This window comes from Dipodomys ordii, unplaced genomic scaffold, assembly GCF_000151885.1.
Source record: "Dipodomys ordii isolate 6190 unplaced genomic scaffold, Dord_2.0 Scaffold8, whole genome shotgun sequence".
NCBI lineage: Eukaryota > Metazoa > Chordata > Mammalia > Rodentia > Heteromyidae > Dipodomys > Dipodomys ordii.
Window position 1 is genome coordinate 118,367 of NW_012267224.1, and position 14,383 is coordinate 132,749.

The 14,383-nt window shown below is 49.7% G+C and overlaps 1 protein-coding gene across 1 annotated transcript in view; it reads right to left on the reverse strand.

Annotated features, from left to right (window-relative positions):
- Positions 1-14,383, reverse strand: part of Clnk (cytokine-dependent hematopoietic cell linker) — a 121,396-nt gene that overhangs the window by 33,294 nt on the left and 73,719 nt on the right. The window contains exons 6-7 of the mRNA XM_013008884.1: positions 13,071-13,212; positions 11,617-11,702 (exon numbers count right to left, since the gene is read on the reverse strand). Coding sequence (XP_012864338.1) covers positions 11,617-11,702; positions 13,071-13,212 — 228 coding nt within the window. The remainder of the gene's footprint in view (positions 1-11,616; positions 11,703-13,070; positions 13,213-14,383) is intronic.

Genomic DNA, 14,383 nt, shown 5'->3' on the forward strand with positions numbered 1-14,383 from the left:
GACTGGACCCCCCCAAAAAAAGTGCTTACTGTGGGACTTAGGGTGCATTGAACAATTAAGGAGCCAGCAGGTGCAGGTCATGATGAAGTAGCATAGTCTCCTCCCAACCTTCTCTTGGCACACCCAGAATATTGGATTGGAGACCCCCCCCGGCGTGGACCCCCGTATCCATGGGTGCTCAGTCCCTACTATAAAATATGGCACAAAAGTTGCACAGCACCAAGGGCGCCGGCCTGTATGCGGGAGATTTCAATTTCGTCTGGGTGACGTGTAATACCTCCAGTCGAGGAGGTGCTACCGGAATCGTGGCTCTGCCTCATTGCGCAGGGAGGAAGTGGCAGGAAAAAGAGTCTGCACAAGGGGACACAGCAGTTTTGCTCCAATATTTCTCCTTGGTGGTTGGTTAAACCTACTGATCTATTGGGGTGTAGAAGCCACAGAGATGGAGGGAGGAGCGTACAGCGACGATTAACAGACCAGTTCCATGTCTATTACTCAGAGCCTCCGTTTTCATGTTGTGATGTAGGAGACGGAATGAGGGCAAATGAGCAGGGAGGGAGGAGAGCAGGCAAGCTTCCCTTCCCCCACCAGTCCTCGGGGTGGGCGGGGAGGCGGGGAGACCCCACAGATGAGGGGGACGATGGCCCAGGCTTCTCCAGAGGTAGCTTGCTGCAGTTGAAGACTACCTGCCTCAGACGATGCACACATCTTACTGTCACCACTAAATACCAACCAGGATAGGGAGTGAACCTGCGTGCTCGTCCATGAGTGAGTGAAAATGGGTGTATGTTCACGGCTATAAAGAGGAATGGAATCCTGCCAATTCTAGCAACAGGGATGGAACTGGAGGACCTCACCCGGAAAGACCTGCACTGGGCTCACCCTCTGTCGCAGGTTCAGGCTAAAGATCAAAAGAAGAGGCGGTCTGCCTGTAGAATAGGGATTACCAGAGTCTGGGAGGGGGCAGGGCGGGTGGAGAGGTTGGATTGGATGACTGCGGGTTGAAGTGTCATTGTAGGGGTTGGTTAAATCGACAGGTGTGGTACCCACGGAGCCAGAGGGCTCCGACCGACTGACTGGCCGCTCACACATACAATTAATGTACATCCATCCAACAGCAGAGCACATGACCCGTTCCCTCAGGAGACTACTGGGAAGGGAAATGGAAATAAAGCGACAGCAGAAGACACTGTTTGTGTCGCTGACAGCCATTCTACAGAGTCCCAGTACCAGGGCAGAGGAAGAGGATGGGTAAGAGGGGTGGCGGGGGGAGAGGGGAGGGTCCCCAGGTTCCAGCATGTTCTGGAAAAGTATCCAGCAAAGAGGTGCTGACTCTTGTTTAACTCAGTGCTTCCCAAGGTTAACGCGTCCTGAGTCCCTTCTGCACAATGTAGATGCCACACGCCAACTGCTGTGGGCTCTGGAGAGCCAGGGCCTGTGGGGAGAGGTCACAGGAAGACAGTGTGTGTGCGTGTGTGTGCGTGTGCTTGTGTGTGTGCGCGCGTGTGTGTGCGTGTGTGCGCATGTGTGCGTGTGCTGACTTGGAAAGTGGCCCTGTGCTCACAGGTGCCCTCCGGTGTTCCCGCAGATGCCTGCTCCTCATCACAATGAGGGGCTGCGTGGCGCGGTCACTGGTGAACAGAGGCACCCTTTCCCCTGCTGGCCTGTGTGTGAGCCTCGCAAGCTTGGAGTCCACACACAGCGGACTGGCTTCGCCCGCTGGCCTGGGCCGCCTCTGGAGTTAATTCTCAATGTCCTGAGCCACCCAGTCCAGAGCAAACAGAGCCGATCCAAAGCTACACAGAAAAAAGTATTTCCATACACACACACACACACACACACACACACACACACACATCAATTGATAGCTTCATATATATCTATATAGATATAGAAGGTTTACGTATACATCCATATGAATAGATCTATAATTCATATTTATGTATCTCTATATAACTATTGGTAGATCTATCGATAGATGTATCCATATACCTATATCTATATATGTACATCTGTATAGAACGTCTATATAGATGTATGTATGTATGTATCTGTCTACAGAGATTATTTTGAAATGGTTGTATGGTGATTTTGTCTAGTAGTTCCTGTATTGGATCTTAGGAATTGGAGTGTTCCTTGGGGAATGTTCCTTGGATGTTCTACGGCTTTAATGATTGAAAACCTTGCTCTGAATTCTCCTCCTGTGTGTGACTGTTCTGTTCCTCTGTGGGGAAACACTCGTGGCCCCAGCGATTGGATGCCCTTCCAGTTCTGAGTCTTATTTTTTCCTCTGCAGCGCTGAGAAAGATCACTACTGTGCAGTCTGTTCTCACGGGAGTTTTAATCAAGCTTGCAGCATTCACTCAGATCCCTGCGTGGTTAGCAATGCCTGGGTTGCTTTTGAGCCATGAGTTGTGGCTGAAACAAATTGAAATCCCAGGATGACAGGAAATGAATCTTGAATTCATTTCTGATCAACCCTAAGACCCAAGGCATGCTATTTTTGTTACAGATGCAATTCACAGGCTACCAAAGGCCATCACTGTGATGTATGTGCTGCCAACTTCTACCACTAGGGGCGGTAGCTCGGGTCTTGGGTGCTAGGCCATTGGTTTAGATGAATGGGAGACAGCAAACCAGAGGAATTAATTTATGGAATTAATTTGCATTTTGGCAAATTCCTTATGCCCTGGGCACCTCTCTGCAGAGGAGTAAACACACAGTCTGGTTCTTGGCTCCAACTACGTGGTGCTTGACCCTGAGCAAGCCACCTCGCTTGCTAATCCTCACGGAGGGAGTGTGTGCAAGCAGGTGAACTCCAAACTCACCTCTGAATCTCATTTCTTCAGTAGCTGAAATGACCGAAAAGCAAACCAGGACAAAGGCCTTTTGCGGGCACTGTGTGGAATTCTATTTTGCTTCTTTTCAGTCAAGCTTGTATTTCTGGATATACGTGCTCATTCGCCTACGCATAATTCTCCTTTTTCTTTTCTTGGGTGGTTTATTGTATTTCTGTATAAATTCACAGCTGAATATAGTGTGCTTGTCATTTCAAAGGAAATTGGTTTAGAGTTCTTGCTTGGTTCACATCCAGGGCAAAGAGAAATGCATTTTAGAAACCTTTATTCTCAGCTTTGGTTTTTCTCGGGAGCTAAGCCATGTCACATTTGAAAATTACAGCTCCGCTCTGAAAATGAGATTTCTTCTGAATCTCTGGTTAATGGTAGTAGTTCATCACCACCAACTTCTACTGTAACTATTTGCCTCCAGATAAACTCTCTTTTCTAGGAAAAGAAACACAAGACAAAGCAAAGCAAACACACAAACAACAACAAAACTGGTCAGCCTCCAAGGAAAGAGAAGTCCTTAAAACCTGATGGGCTGCAGACAATGTCAGAATATGATCGCAAGAAAAATGAGACGAAATGCACATTAGCGTAAGTCTATAACTGCTCAAGTTGATGAAAAATGTCACCGTGGAGATCTCCCATTACTGAACCAAGCGACACCTTTTCTATGACATTTTGTGAGAATGACTAAATCACCTTTGCATCAACATTTTGCAATAAACACATAAATCACCCAAGGGTTTTCTAGTGAGACACCTGATCCTCAATGTGGAGGTATCCATTTTAACCCTCCGGTTTTTAGCTTCTTCCTCTCTGTTGTGTCTTATGCCAGGCTCACACTGGTCACTTTTGAAACGTAGGAGATGAAGATTAACTTGTACAGAAGCTGTCTTCTACCCCGCCTCCCAGCCAGCAATCCTAGACCCCAGTGAGCCTCAGCAGGGTCCCTCTGAACTTCTTGACTCTCCTGACACTGGGGTTTGCTTTAAGAAGCAGTTATACTTGGTTGCCATACCAACCAACGTCCCCACCCTGGGAGATACACCCCCATCAAGCTCCCTGACAAGCTGGTTTGCTGGTTACAGCACATAAGGAGTTTGTTTCACTTTTTGCTTCGACTACCAGGAAGCTCAGTTGAAAAATCAAACTGCTTTTCATGGAAAGTGGCAATTATGTCAAGAGAAGCAAAAATATTACATTACAAAAATATTTCATTCACCCAAGAATGAAAATATATCATGGCGGGTAGCAGAACTCAAAGTCATGGGCTATGTACCTCAAAGTTGGGGGCTATGTACCATTTTAAAAAATAAAGAAAATTTCTGAACTTCAAAAAATGGTACAAGGGGGTTGCAACGGATCATGTCCGTCTAAGTGTCTAGTGCCTCTTGTTTAAGGTCATTCTTCCCCCATCTTGTCTGTCCTCCCTCCTCCAAACTCACCTGACATTCCCACTTCCTTTATGATGTACAGACATGGAGTATTCTGACTCTGTTACTGTCTTACTCTAGCGTCTGAATTTCTTTTGTGAGAGGGGTTGAGAGGTTCACTCTGCGGAGATTCACTCTGATATATACTAACTACATTTGAGCCAACTTAAATTGTGTAGATGAGCCAATGCCTCTGTGTGTGACTGTGTGAAGGGCTGTATATGTTGAGTGGTCACTCTTACGAAGGGCCAGTGAGGGGCAGAGATGGAATGCTTTCCTGGGCTGAGCTGGCAGGATGGAGGGAATCAGCTAGAAAACCTCCACGCTGTGCAGTGGAGCAGCGGGAGGAGGGCCCTTCCTGCACGGCTGTACCACATCCAGCTTAGCAGCCAAAGTGAGCTGTCATCCGACCTTTCCTACTCAGCAGTGTGTGTGTGTAAAAGAGAATATGTGTGTGTGTATGCATGTGTGGCATTTGTGTGTGTGCTGTGCTGGTCCTGGGGCTGGAACTAAGGGCCTGGTCTCTGACCCTGCGCTCTTTTGTTAAGGCTAGCACTCTCCAACTTGAATTGCACCCCACTTCTGTTTTTTTGGTGGTTAACTGGAGATAAGAGCCTCACAGACTTTGCTGCCTAGGCTGGCTTTCAAACACTACCCTCAGATCTTGGTCTCCTTTAGAAGCTAGGATTAAGGGCACGAGCCACTGGTACCCGGCCCTGCTCAATGTTTGCAAGAGGAAGGAATCACTCAGAAAGGTGGCGTGCCCTGGGCAAGCTGTGCCTGTCTCCCAGCTCCTCTCCTGCTCCGTGTACTGTGCTCCGCTGCCACATGCCCTTTATTCACCCCTCCACCCCTTCACCCTGACACCCGTGGTGCCTTGTAACTCGGGTGAGCAGCCCTGCCCTCTCCTTTCTGGTGGGGGAGGTCCAGTGTGGGTCAGAGCAAGGCCGGAGAAGGGCTGGGCACTGAGCTCCAGCCCTGTGGTGTTTGTCTGCCGGAGGCCTGGGCTCGGCCTGCAGCGCTGGTGGGCAGCGGTGGGCACCGCAGGAGATGGGACTTGAGGGGAGGAAGTTAGGTTACAGCAGGCGTGTCCTTGACCGGGGAATGGCAGGACACCTTGGCTGTCCTTCCTTGGCTCACCCACTGACCACCGACTGAAACCAGAAGCCAGACAAACCTTTCCTGGCTGCCAGTTGTTTTCCTGGGGTATTTTGTCATCGCGACAAGATGGTGGAGGCAACAGCCCCCTTGTGAGGGTCAGTGCTGTCCTCCTCCCCCTGGGGGCCTCGGGCGCCCGCCAGGGCGTCTGCACCCCAGCCCTGGCCCTTCTCCACCCATTCTGGGCCTCCTCCAATCCCTCGTGAGTCAACGTCCTTACAGGGAGATGTTAGGAAGACATCGCATAATCCAGCATCAGAACTTAAAGGGTGAGTCCAGTGTGCTTCCCAATTAGGAAACGTAAAGCACAGGACGGCCATTCCTTCCACACTGCACACAAGATGCCCAGGGCCCACGGGACAGGGGAGGGGGCTCCGTGGTGCAGAGCCGCCGATTATCGTTCCGTAGCTGTCCTCCATTTGTGCTTCTCCTGCCGGTGGAATTGATTCTTTCCTCACAGGCTTGATTGAGCCTGGACTTCCCTCTTCAAAGTCAATATATATATATATATATATATATATATATATATTTTTTTTTTTTGCCTAAAGCTTTCAAACAATTAATTGACATTAAAAACATTAGATTTCTATCTTGTGTGTTTTTTTTTCCAGGTAGATGCTTGGAGAAATAACATAGTTCCATAGTCCATGCAATCTATATCTGTTTGAAATGATTCCCTCCTTAAATTATTCCATAGAGAACATGAGCTGGCCCGATCAATTTCTTCATCAAGAAGGTGAGGCAAGGAGCTTTTTGTCTCTAGAACTAGATTGCTATTTCCAGACAGGGAGCTGAACAGATCGCCGTGGGGAAGATAACCCATGGCCAGAGACAGAGACACAAGGCCGCCATCTTGGAAGTGAGCACACCGCTGTCATACTCAGTGTTCAGAGTTTGGGGATGTGACTTTACCTGCAAGGTGTGGGCTTCTGCTGTGCTGGGAGTGGGGTTCGCACACCTGTAGGAGACAAGATGGCGCCATTAGTTCTTCCATGAGGATGGTGCCACCCCCAGAACTCCCCTGGCCACATAGCTAGGGGTGAATGCGTATGGACTCACAGCTCTTAGCGGCTGCCACTGTGAGCTGGTGCTTGGCCAACACGTGCCCTGTAGACGCTGCTGCGTCTTGGGTTTATTGGGAATAAAAAGACTTGGGTCTAAAACCCAATCCGATCTCTTATGGCTGTGAAGTTTTGGAGAGAGCACTCGGCATATTAGGAGCCTCATTTGCTTTGGCTGCTGCTGGGGCTTGAACTCACAGTCCGCAGCTCTCACTCAGCTTGTTGTTGCCTGAGGTTGGTGCTCTACGACTTGAGCCACACCTCCACTTCTGTCTCTGGCCTGGTTAGTTGGAGATGAGTTCTTGGCTGCGTATGTTCTGTACTGACTTTGAACCACAATTCTCAGAGCTCAGCCTCCTGAGTAGCTAGAAGGACGGGCGTGAGCCTTGGGCGCTGGGCCGCAGGGATTGTAGCCTGATCATAGAGAAGTCAGTGTGTACGGCTGTGTCAGCATGGAGGTCAGGATGACAGGGGGCGGGAGCTGAGAAGGTCATGGTGGCGATCCCGCCTTGTCACACGCTGGCTCTGGGAGCCCTGGGCCGACTGGGCCTCTGCGTCCTCATCTGTGGGATGGAGGGGGTCTACTCTGCTCCCCCGAGGAAGGGGACAAGATGGGGTGCTGAGTGCCGGGTACCTAGAGCCACTGCACTGTGGATGGCTGTGCAGTAAGAAGACAGGAGGGTGGAGAAGGCAAGGAGCCTTCATCGCTAAGCCTTTCAGCCTGGGTGAGCACTGGGCCTTGGCTCGTGTCCTGGCTGAGGATGGGAAGAGAGGGGGACTTGACCTCTGACCTCAGGGGAAGGCTGAGCCCTCCTATTTACCCCAGAGAGGACATGGAGGAAGAGGGGAGCAGCAGCCAGGGTTGGGGAGGGAGAGGTAGGCAGCCACGGGGGCAGTAAGAACATGGGTGTTGAGATCTCAGCAGCTGCTGGGATTTGGGGCTGGACAGAGGGCGTCCTGTGAGTTCACAGGATGCTGCTCAGCAGCGCCTCCGTCTCCATCCACTAGGTGGCAGTAGCACTCTCCTAGTGCAGCAATGCAAACATTGACCCGGAGGCAAAACCTCTGATGGCGGGGTGGTGTTACGGGGTGGGAGAGAGGGCTTCGAGCACTTCCTGCAGGTGGGCAGGTGGGCGGTGAGCGGCCTGGTGAGCCCTGCCAGGTCCCAGTGATCACATGACAGTAATGTGGCCAGCGCGGGTTGCTGCCTCCTCCGTTGGGCTGTGGGCATTGGACCCCTGCCTCCTCCGTTGGGCTGTGGGCTGGGCACCGGCTGGCATCTGTGTGCCTGTTGTTGGGCACAGTGCTTGGTGTGCAGTAAGCACTTAATAAATATAGCAGTAGTGTAGGGCAAACTTGCAAGCAACGCAAGCAGCCGCGCTCGGGCCTTTGAAAGGCTGACTGGAGATCCATTTCACAGATAGTTTAATCTCAGCCGAAATGTGCAGAGCTAATCAAGCCCGTGCTGGGAAATGAGACCGCGATGAAGATCATCTGCTGGTCATAAAGACGTGATTCTTCAAACACTGATTATGAAATGTGAAACACGCTCTCCATCTGAATTGAGGCTAAGACCTTGCTTAATATATGAGCCGATGTCCCTCCCAGCCAGAATTTCCCCTCATGTTTCTCCTTCCCTTCCTTTATTTCCTCTCTCAGTAAATCTACTTGGCTAAATGAGATGGGATTGCAATTTTTGCTTGCAAAGTGATCTGTCTGCAGGAGAAATTAGTCATAACGGAAGCTGCAGTGGGAGCTGGAAGGGACATAAAGTACCCAGGAGGGAGGAGGTTCAGATTCTACAGTAGCTGTTTTAAAAAGATCAAATGATTGCTTTTCCTAAAATCCTTCTATGCATGAAGGCTCACCTAGGCATACAAGGGGGCTGGTAATCAAGACGTAGGTTAAAAAAAACTTAACCTTTCAAATGAATATTTTCAGCCTGGGGCTGTCTACAATGGTTATTAGTAATTATAATTGTTATTATTGTGGTAGTACTGGGTCTTGAAACTCAGTGTCTAGGTGCTATACTACCCTTTAGGTTTTTCTTTTTTTTGCTCAAAGCTGGCACTCTACCACTTGATCCACACCTCCACTTCTGGCATTTTGGTGGTTAATTGGAGCTAAGAGTCTCAGAGTCTCATGTACTCTTCCTGCCCTGGCTGGCTTCGAACCGTGATCCTCCTGATTTCAGCTAGGATTTTAAGTGTGAGCCGCTGCCTTCTGGCCAGGCTGTCCGCTCTCCTCCCAGCAGTGTCCTGGAACGGCCCCACCCTGTCACTCAGGCCCCGCCCCTGTGGGGCTGCACCAAATGGGAGACCTTCTCCAGGTCAGCCAAGAGGCCAGCAAAGCAGAAGAGCTCCAAGAGACATGGAGCTGTGGGTGGGCTTCTTCCCATGAAACAGCCCTGCCACCTTCCGGGTGGAGTGAGATCCAGAGGGCTTGCTCGTGTGTACCCATTTGGTTCCTGTGTGCTTTCATAAAGGTGCGTGCTCTGTTGGGGGCTACAACAGTCCCTGACCTCATGTAGATGCTACCTGTGGACTGCTGTGTGCCTTGCACGGTGTTCTCTGTGGATTACTACAACCGCCACGAGGCTTCCGAGGTGAAATGGAAACTCAGAGAGGAAAGCAAATATTCTATGATGAAGAGCCAAGCAGGGTGCGGACATTCGCCCTGCACGACTCCTTTGAAGAGGAAGTGCGCTTTATTCATTCATTTAGTCCAATCTCTGCCCTTCCGATCCTGCTCTCGTTGGGCGATTGCCGACTTTCCCCAGAATCTGTAAATGAGCCTGCTTCTGGCTGGCGCTGAACTTGAGAGGAGGCGCTGGGGGTCACGACCCCTGGCTCTCCATCTCCGTTGGAGACACTGTAAATGGCTTTGGGGCTAGCATTCACCCTTTTGCTTTCTTGCCGGAGAGCGTTAGAAATTTTTGTCTGTCATCCTAGACACTCAGGAGGCTGAGATCTGAGGATCCTGATCTGAAGCCAGCCCAGGAAGGAAAGTCCGTGAGACTCTCATCTCCTCATCTCCAGTTAACCACCAAAAAGCCAGAAGTAGGGCTGTGGCTGGCAGAGCACCTGCCTTGAACTCAAAGCGAAGGGACAGCGCCTGGGCCCTGAGTTCAAGTCCCAGAGCCTGAGTATGCGCATGCCCCCACTCCTTCTCTCCCCACAACATATCACACACATAAACTCCATTCTAGCAACAGGTCTATGAGCGGTCCTCCCGGAAGAGTTTCTGGGAGGACAAATTAAAACGGAGAGAGAATTTTACAACACGAACTCTAAAACCTTTCACACGTTTTCACCCAATGGTTAAATAAAAAATAAGTAAGCCAGGCGCCGGTGGCTCACGCCTATAACGATAGCTACTCAGGAGGCTGAGATCTGAGGATCGAGGTTCAAAGCCAGCAGCAAAGTCCGTGAGACTCTTATCTCCAATAAACTACTAGAAAACCGGAAGTGGTGCTGTGGCTCAAGCAGTAGAGCGCTCACCTTGAGCTGAAGAAGCGCAGGGACAGCGCCCAGGCCCAGAGTTCAAGTCCCACAACTGACAAAAAATAAAATTAAAAATTAAAAATTCCCCAGCAGGGTGGGGTCTAGCTGCAGCAGTGGTGCCTGGGAATATCTTGGTTGGTTGCAGGGAGAGTTGTCTGCTACCTGGACCTCGGTGTACAAAGGAAAGAGAGGCAGGCGTTCAGAGCGTGGATCTGGACCTCGGTGTACAAAGGAAAGAGAGGCAGGCGTTCAGAGCATGGATTCTTCTATCTGGGTAGTCCCACTTAGAAAATGCACATGTGGAATTCATCCAACTACTACGATCAATAACCCTGCTGTCCCAGGCACCGTTCATCTTTATTTTATGAATTTCTCACTTAAGTAAATGAAACATGTGACAATATTTCATTTAAAATAATCTATGTACATTTTTGTTTACAAGATGTATCCACTAAATTACAGCCTCCCGATAGACATCTTTTTCTTTTTTCCTTTTTTTTTTTTAAATGTGTGTCCTGGGGCTTGAACTCAGGGCCTGGGTGCTGTTCCTGAGTTGCTTTCGCTCAAGGTTAGTGCTCTACCCCTGGCCAGAGCCACAGCTTTTTGCTGTTTAATTGGAGAGAAGAGTCTCAGGAACTTTCCTGCCTGAGCTGGCTTTGAATCATGATCCTCAGCTCTCAGCCTCCTGAGTAGCTGGGATTACAGACGGGAGCCACGGTGCCTGGCTTCCTAGTGGATGTTTGTACTCTGCTGGGGAGGATCACACTTGTGGGCCGTAGACCAGAGGGTTCTGGGACGTATTTATTACCACATGGTAAGATGTTGCTGAGGGCTTGGCAAAATCACACATGATTTGTTTTTAATTTTTTAATATTTATTTAGTTTTTGACCGTCATGGGGCCTGAACTCTGGGCCTGGGCGCTGTCCCTCAGCTCTTCAGCTCAAGGCTAGCGCTCTACCACCTGAGCCACAGCGCCACTTCCGGCTTTTTTCTTTTTGCTTATGTGGCGCTGAGGTATCAAACCCAGGGCCTCATGCATGCAAGGCGAGCGCTCTACCCCTGAGCCACCTTCCCAGTCCCTGTTTTTATTTTTTCTGTACTGGGGCTTAGACTCAGGACCTGGAGCTCTAATTTAGTCCTTTCACTCAAGGCTAGCGCTCTACCACTTGAGCCACAGCTGCTCCATTTCCACATTTTGCTGTTTCATTGAAGATAATCTCATAGCGCCCCCCCCCTTTTTCTTCTTTTTTTGGCTGGGCTGGTTTCAAACTCTGTTCCTCCTATCTCAGCTGCCTGTGTTGGCGAAGGATTACAGGCATGAGCCGCTAGTGCTTGGAGAAATGATGCATCATCATCAGAAAAAGTGGAGTTCAGATTCAGGCTCTGCAGAAATAGTGGGTTAGATGAGATCGATATGAAAGTCCTTGGCCTGCAGCCCGGCTCACAGTTTCTCATGAGCAAAGGTATGTGTGCTCTTCCCTTCTAGATTCTTCCACCGGCTAGAACCCTACCAGCCTCCATGAACTGCATGGAGCTTTAGAAGCTGATGGTCTAACACTCCACCAGGGTGGGGAGCAGCTGCTCATGTCTGAATCTCAGGGCTCTGTTACTTACCTCTTGCTTCGTCTGCCTGCTCTGGCCTTGCTGGTCCAGTGGTGACGGGAGGGGGTCATCCATCACCGCCTTGAAATGGCGTGTGTCTGTGCAAAGAGAATGACATCCAACTCAGCACCCTGCGGTCGGCTGGATCTTCACCCGTTGGCAAACCCAGTCTGCAAACCCGCCAGGACACCCAGGCCCACCTGCACTTGGCCGATGAGTGTTGGCATGAAAGACAGCCACAGCTCTGCTCCGCGTTCACAGAAACCCAGGCTCTGGTCTGGACTCCCCGCAGTTCCTTCCGTCTGAGAAATTCTACCAACCCTGAAAGCGCGGAGCTAGGCCACACCTGGCCAAAGTTCCCCAGACCCCCCTGCCCCCCCCAGTCCTGCTCTGGATGCTCCAATCACGCTTCTCTGCCACTAGATCCACACCTGTCTGAGGAGAGTCGGCTTGTCCTGCGTCTCTTGAGCAATTCTAAGACCATGGCTTGTCGATCGGTGCTGATCTACAATCTATGAGTATCTCTGGTGACACAGGTATAGTAAATGAACAGAAGATGATCACCATTCTTTACAAGGTGATTTGCTCCAAAGAAAGTGATGTAGAGTTATTTCAGTGGGCTACACTCTCAGAAATCATACATATGTGTGTATGTATGTGTTTGCATATAGGTTTGTATATCTACACACACATGCACACTGTGCATGAATGTATGGGTATATATATTCAGGTGTATATGTGTACATCGGCATGCATGAATGTATGTGCATGCATATATTTGCATATGCACATGTGCATGGATGCATGCATCTGCATGTGTGCATGCATATCCACATGTTCATGTATATCTGCATATTATAGGTGTATATGCACATGTATATATGCATGAACGTGCATGTGTGCATGAATGCATATCTGCATGTGTGTGTATCTGCATGTGTATATGTGTACATGCACATGTATATATGTTATATATGCATATATGTGTATCTGCATGTACATGCATGTGTCTGCATGTGTATATATGCATTTTATGTTTATATATATATAACCACATGCATACATATACAACACATCTACAACAGTCTGAGTAATCCAACCTCCAGAGCCCCTGCTGGCAGCCCTGTGGACTCCAGGTAGGAAAAGGCAAAGTTGCATGTGGAACTAAGCCTGCCCACTAGGAATGAGTGGATTCACTGCTGTGTCTTACTACAAGTCATAGGCTGTCCACCAGCAATGTGAACATAAGACATAAGTCTTCCCACCATGCAACTCCGGGGTCACTTCTCAAGTGATGAACACTATCTCCCGATAGAGAAGGTAAGTACTAGAGACTTTTTCTGGGTCACCTGGCTGGGAAGCCCTGGAGGCAGGATTTCCCCCTGGGATTGTGTATCTCTGAATCATCTCTCCACGTCCTAGCGGCACAGATCAGAAGCACCTCCCGGGCCAGCCGGCTGTGTTACCTGCATACTCAGATTCCTTTAGTGGCCTGGCTGGTAAAATCTTCATGGTCGTCCACGCTTCTGCCAGCTGAAGCTCAGGGTCTTCGTAATTGTCATCAATGGGGTACGCGGCTCTGCTCAGGACTGCAGCCAAGTTCCTTTGCTAAGCATATGGGGCATCAGCGTGAGTGGAAGGAACAGGGTTTGTGGACAAAGTTCATAGCTCCAGTGGAGCTCAGGGAAGAAACAAAGTGCTTCAGTAGCAGATACAGGTCTAGGATCATACCTGGAAGCTTAAAATGAAGCTTAATTCTTGTGCTAGGCAGAGTTCTACAGATGTCTCCCTAATATTCCAAACCTATTTTAAAATTATTTATTGACTTTTGGTCAGTTTTGGGGCTTGAGCTCAGGGCCTGGTCACTGTCCCTGAGCTCTTTTGCTAGTGCTCTACCACTTTGGTCCACAGCACCACTTCCCATTTTCTAGTGGTTAATTGGGGATAAAAGACTCCTAGGGACTTTTCTGCCTGGGTTGGCTTCTAACTGTGATTCTCAGATCTCAGCCTCTTCCTGACTAGCTAGGATTACAGACATGAGCCACCAGCACTAGGCTTCCAAACCTATTTGGGAATTAGTCACCCACCCTGACATGCTCATGCATGCACATGCCCAAGAGTCAAGGAAATACAGATTATAGCATAACTCTGGCAACTAGAAGTCAGCAGACACTGTATGTAAAATTGGAGCAAACTATCTGGTAGAAAGCACCCAGTAAAGATCACCCAGACAGCTGCTGTTTTGCTTAGCACCACCAGAAGGAGCCAGAGATCAACAGACTCCCAAGCCTGTCCTCTCACGCCTCCCTTCCAGGACCCCCTTAACCTTTGCTCCATGCCTAATACGTGCTGGTGCTTTCTTCACTTTATTTCACAGCACATGCAGAAACCTCTAAGGGGTGTCTTGATTACCGTGGGAGGAACTGGGATTAGCAAGATTGAGTGTAGGGTCTCACTTTGCATCACCTTAGTTCCCTAACAAAGTACTTGGGGGGGTTAGCTCCCCAGCCCCAGATCTCAGCAGTTGTTATGGGTAATAGTAATGATGCCTCACTTCCAGGAAGCGTTCTCCCAGTTGTACTGCACAGGCCCCTCTGTGCAGGCATTTGGGGGCTCCGCTGGCTCAGAGCACTGCTGCAGGTAGGAAGCTGTGGTCTATGGGCAGCCAGAAGGGGCCTGGCACTGGGGAAGGTGGGCCTCACAGGAAGTCAGGAGTCAGGCACCGAGGAAGGTGGGCCTCACAGGAAGTCAGGGCCTGGCACCGGGGAAGGTGGGCCTC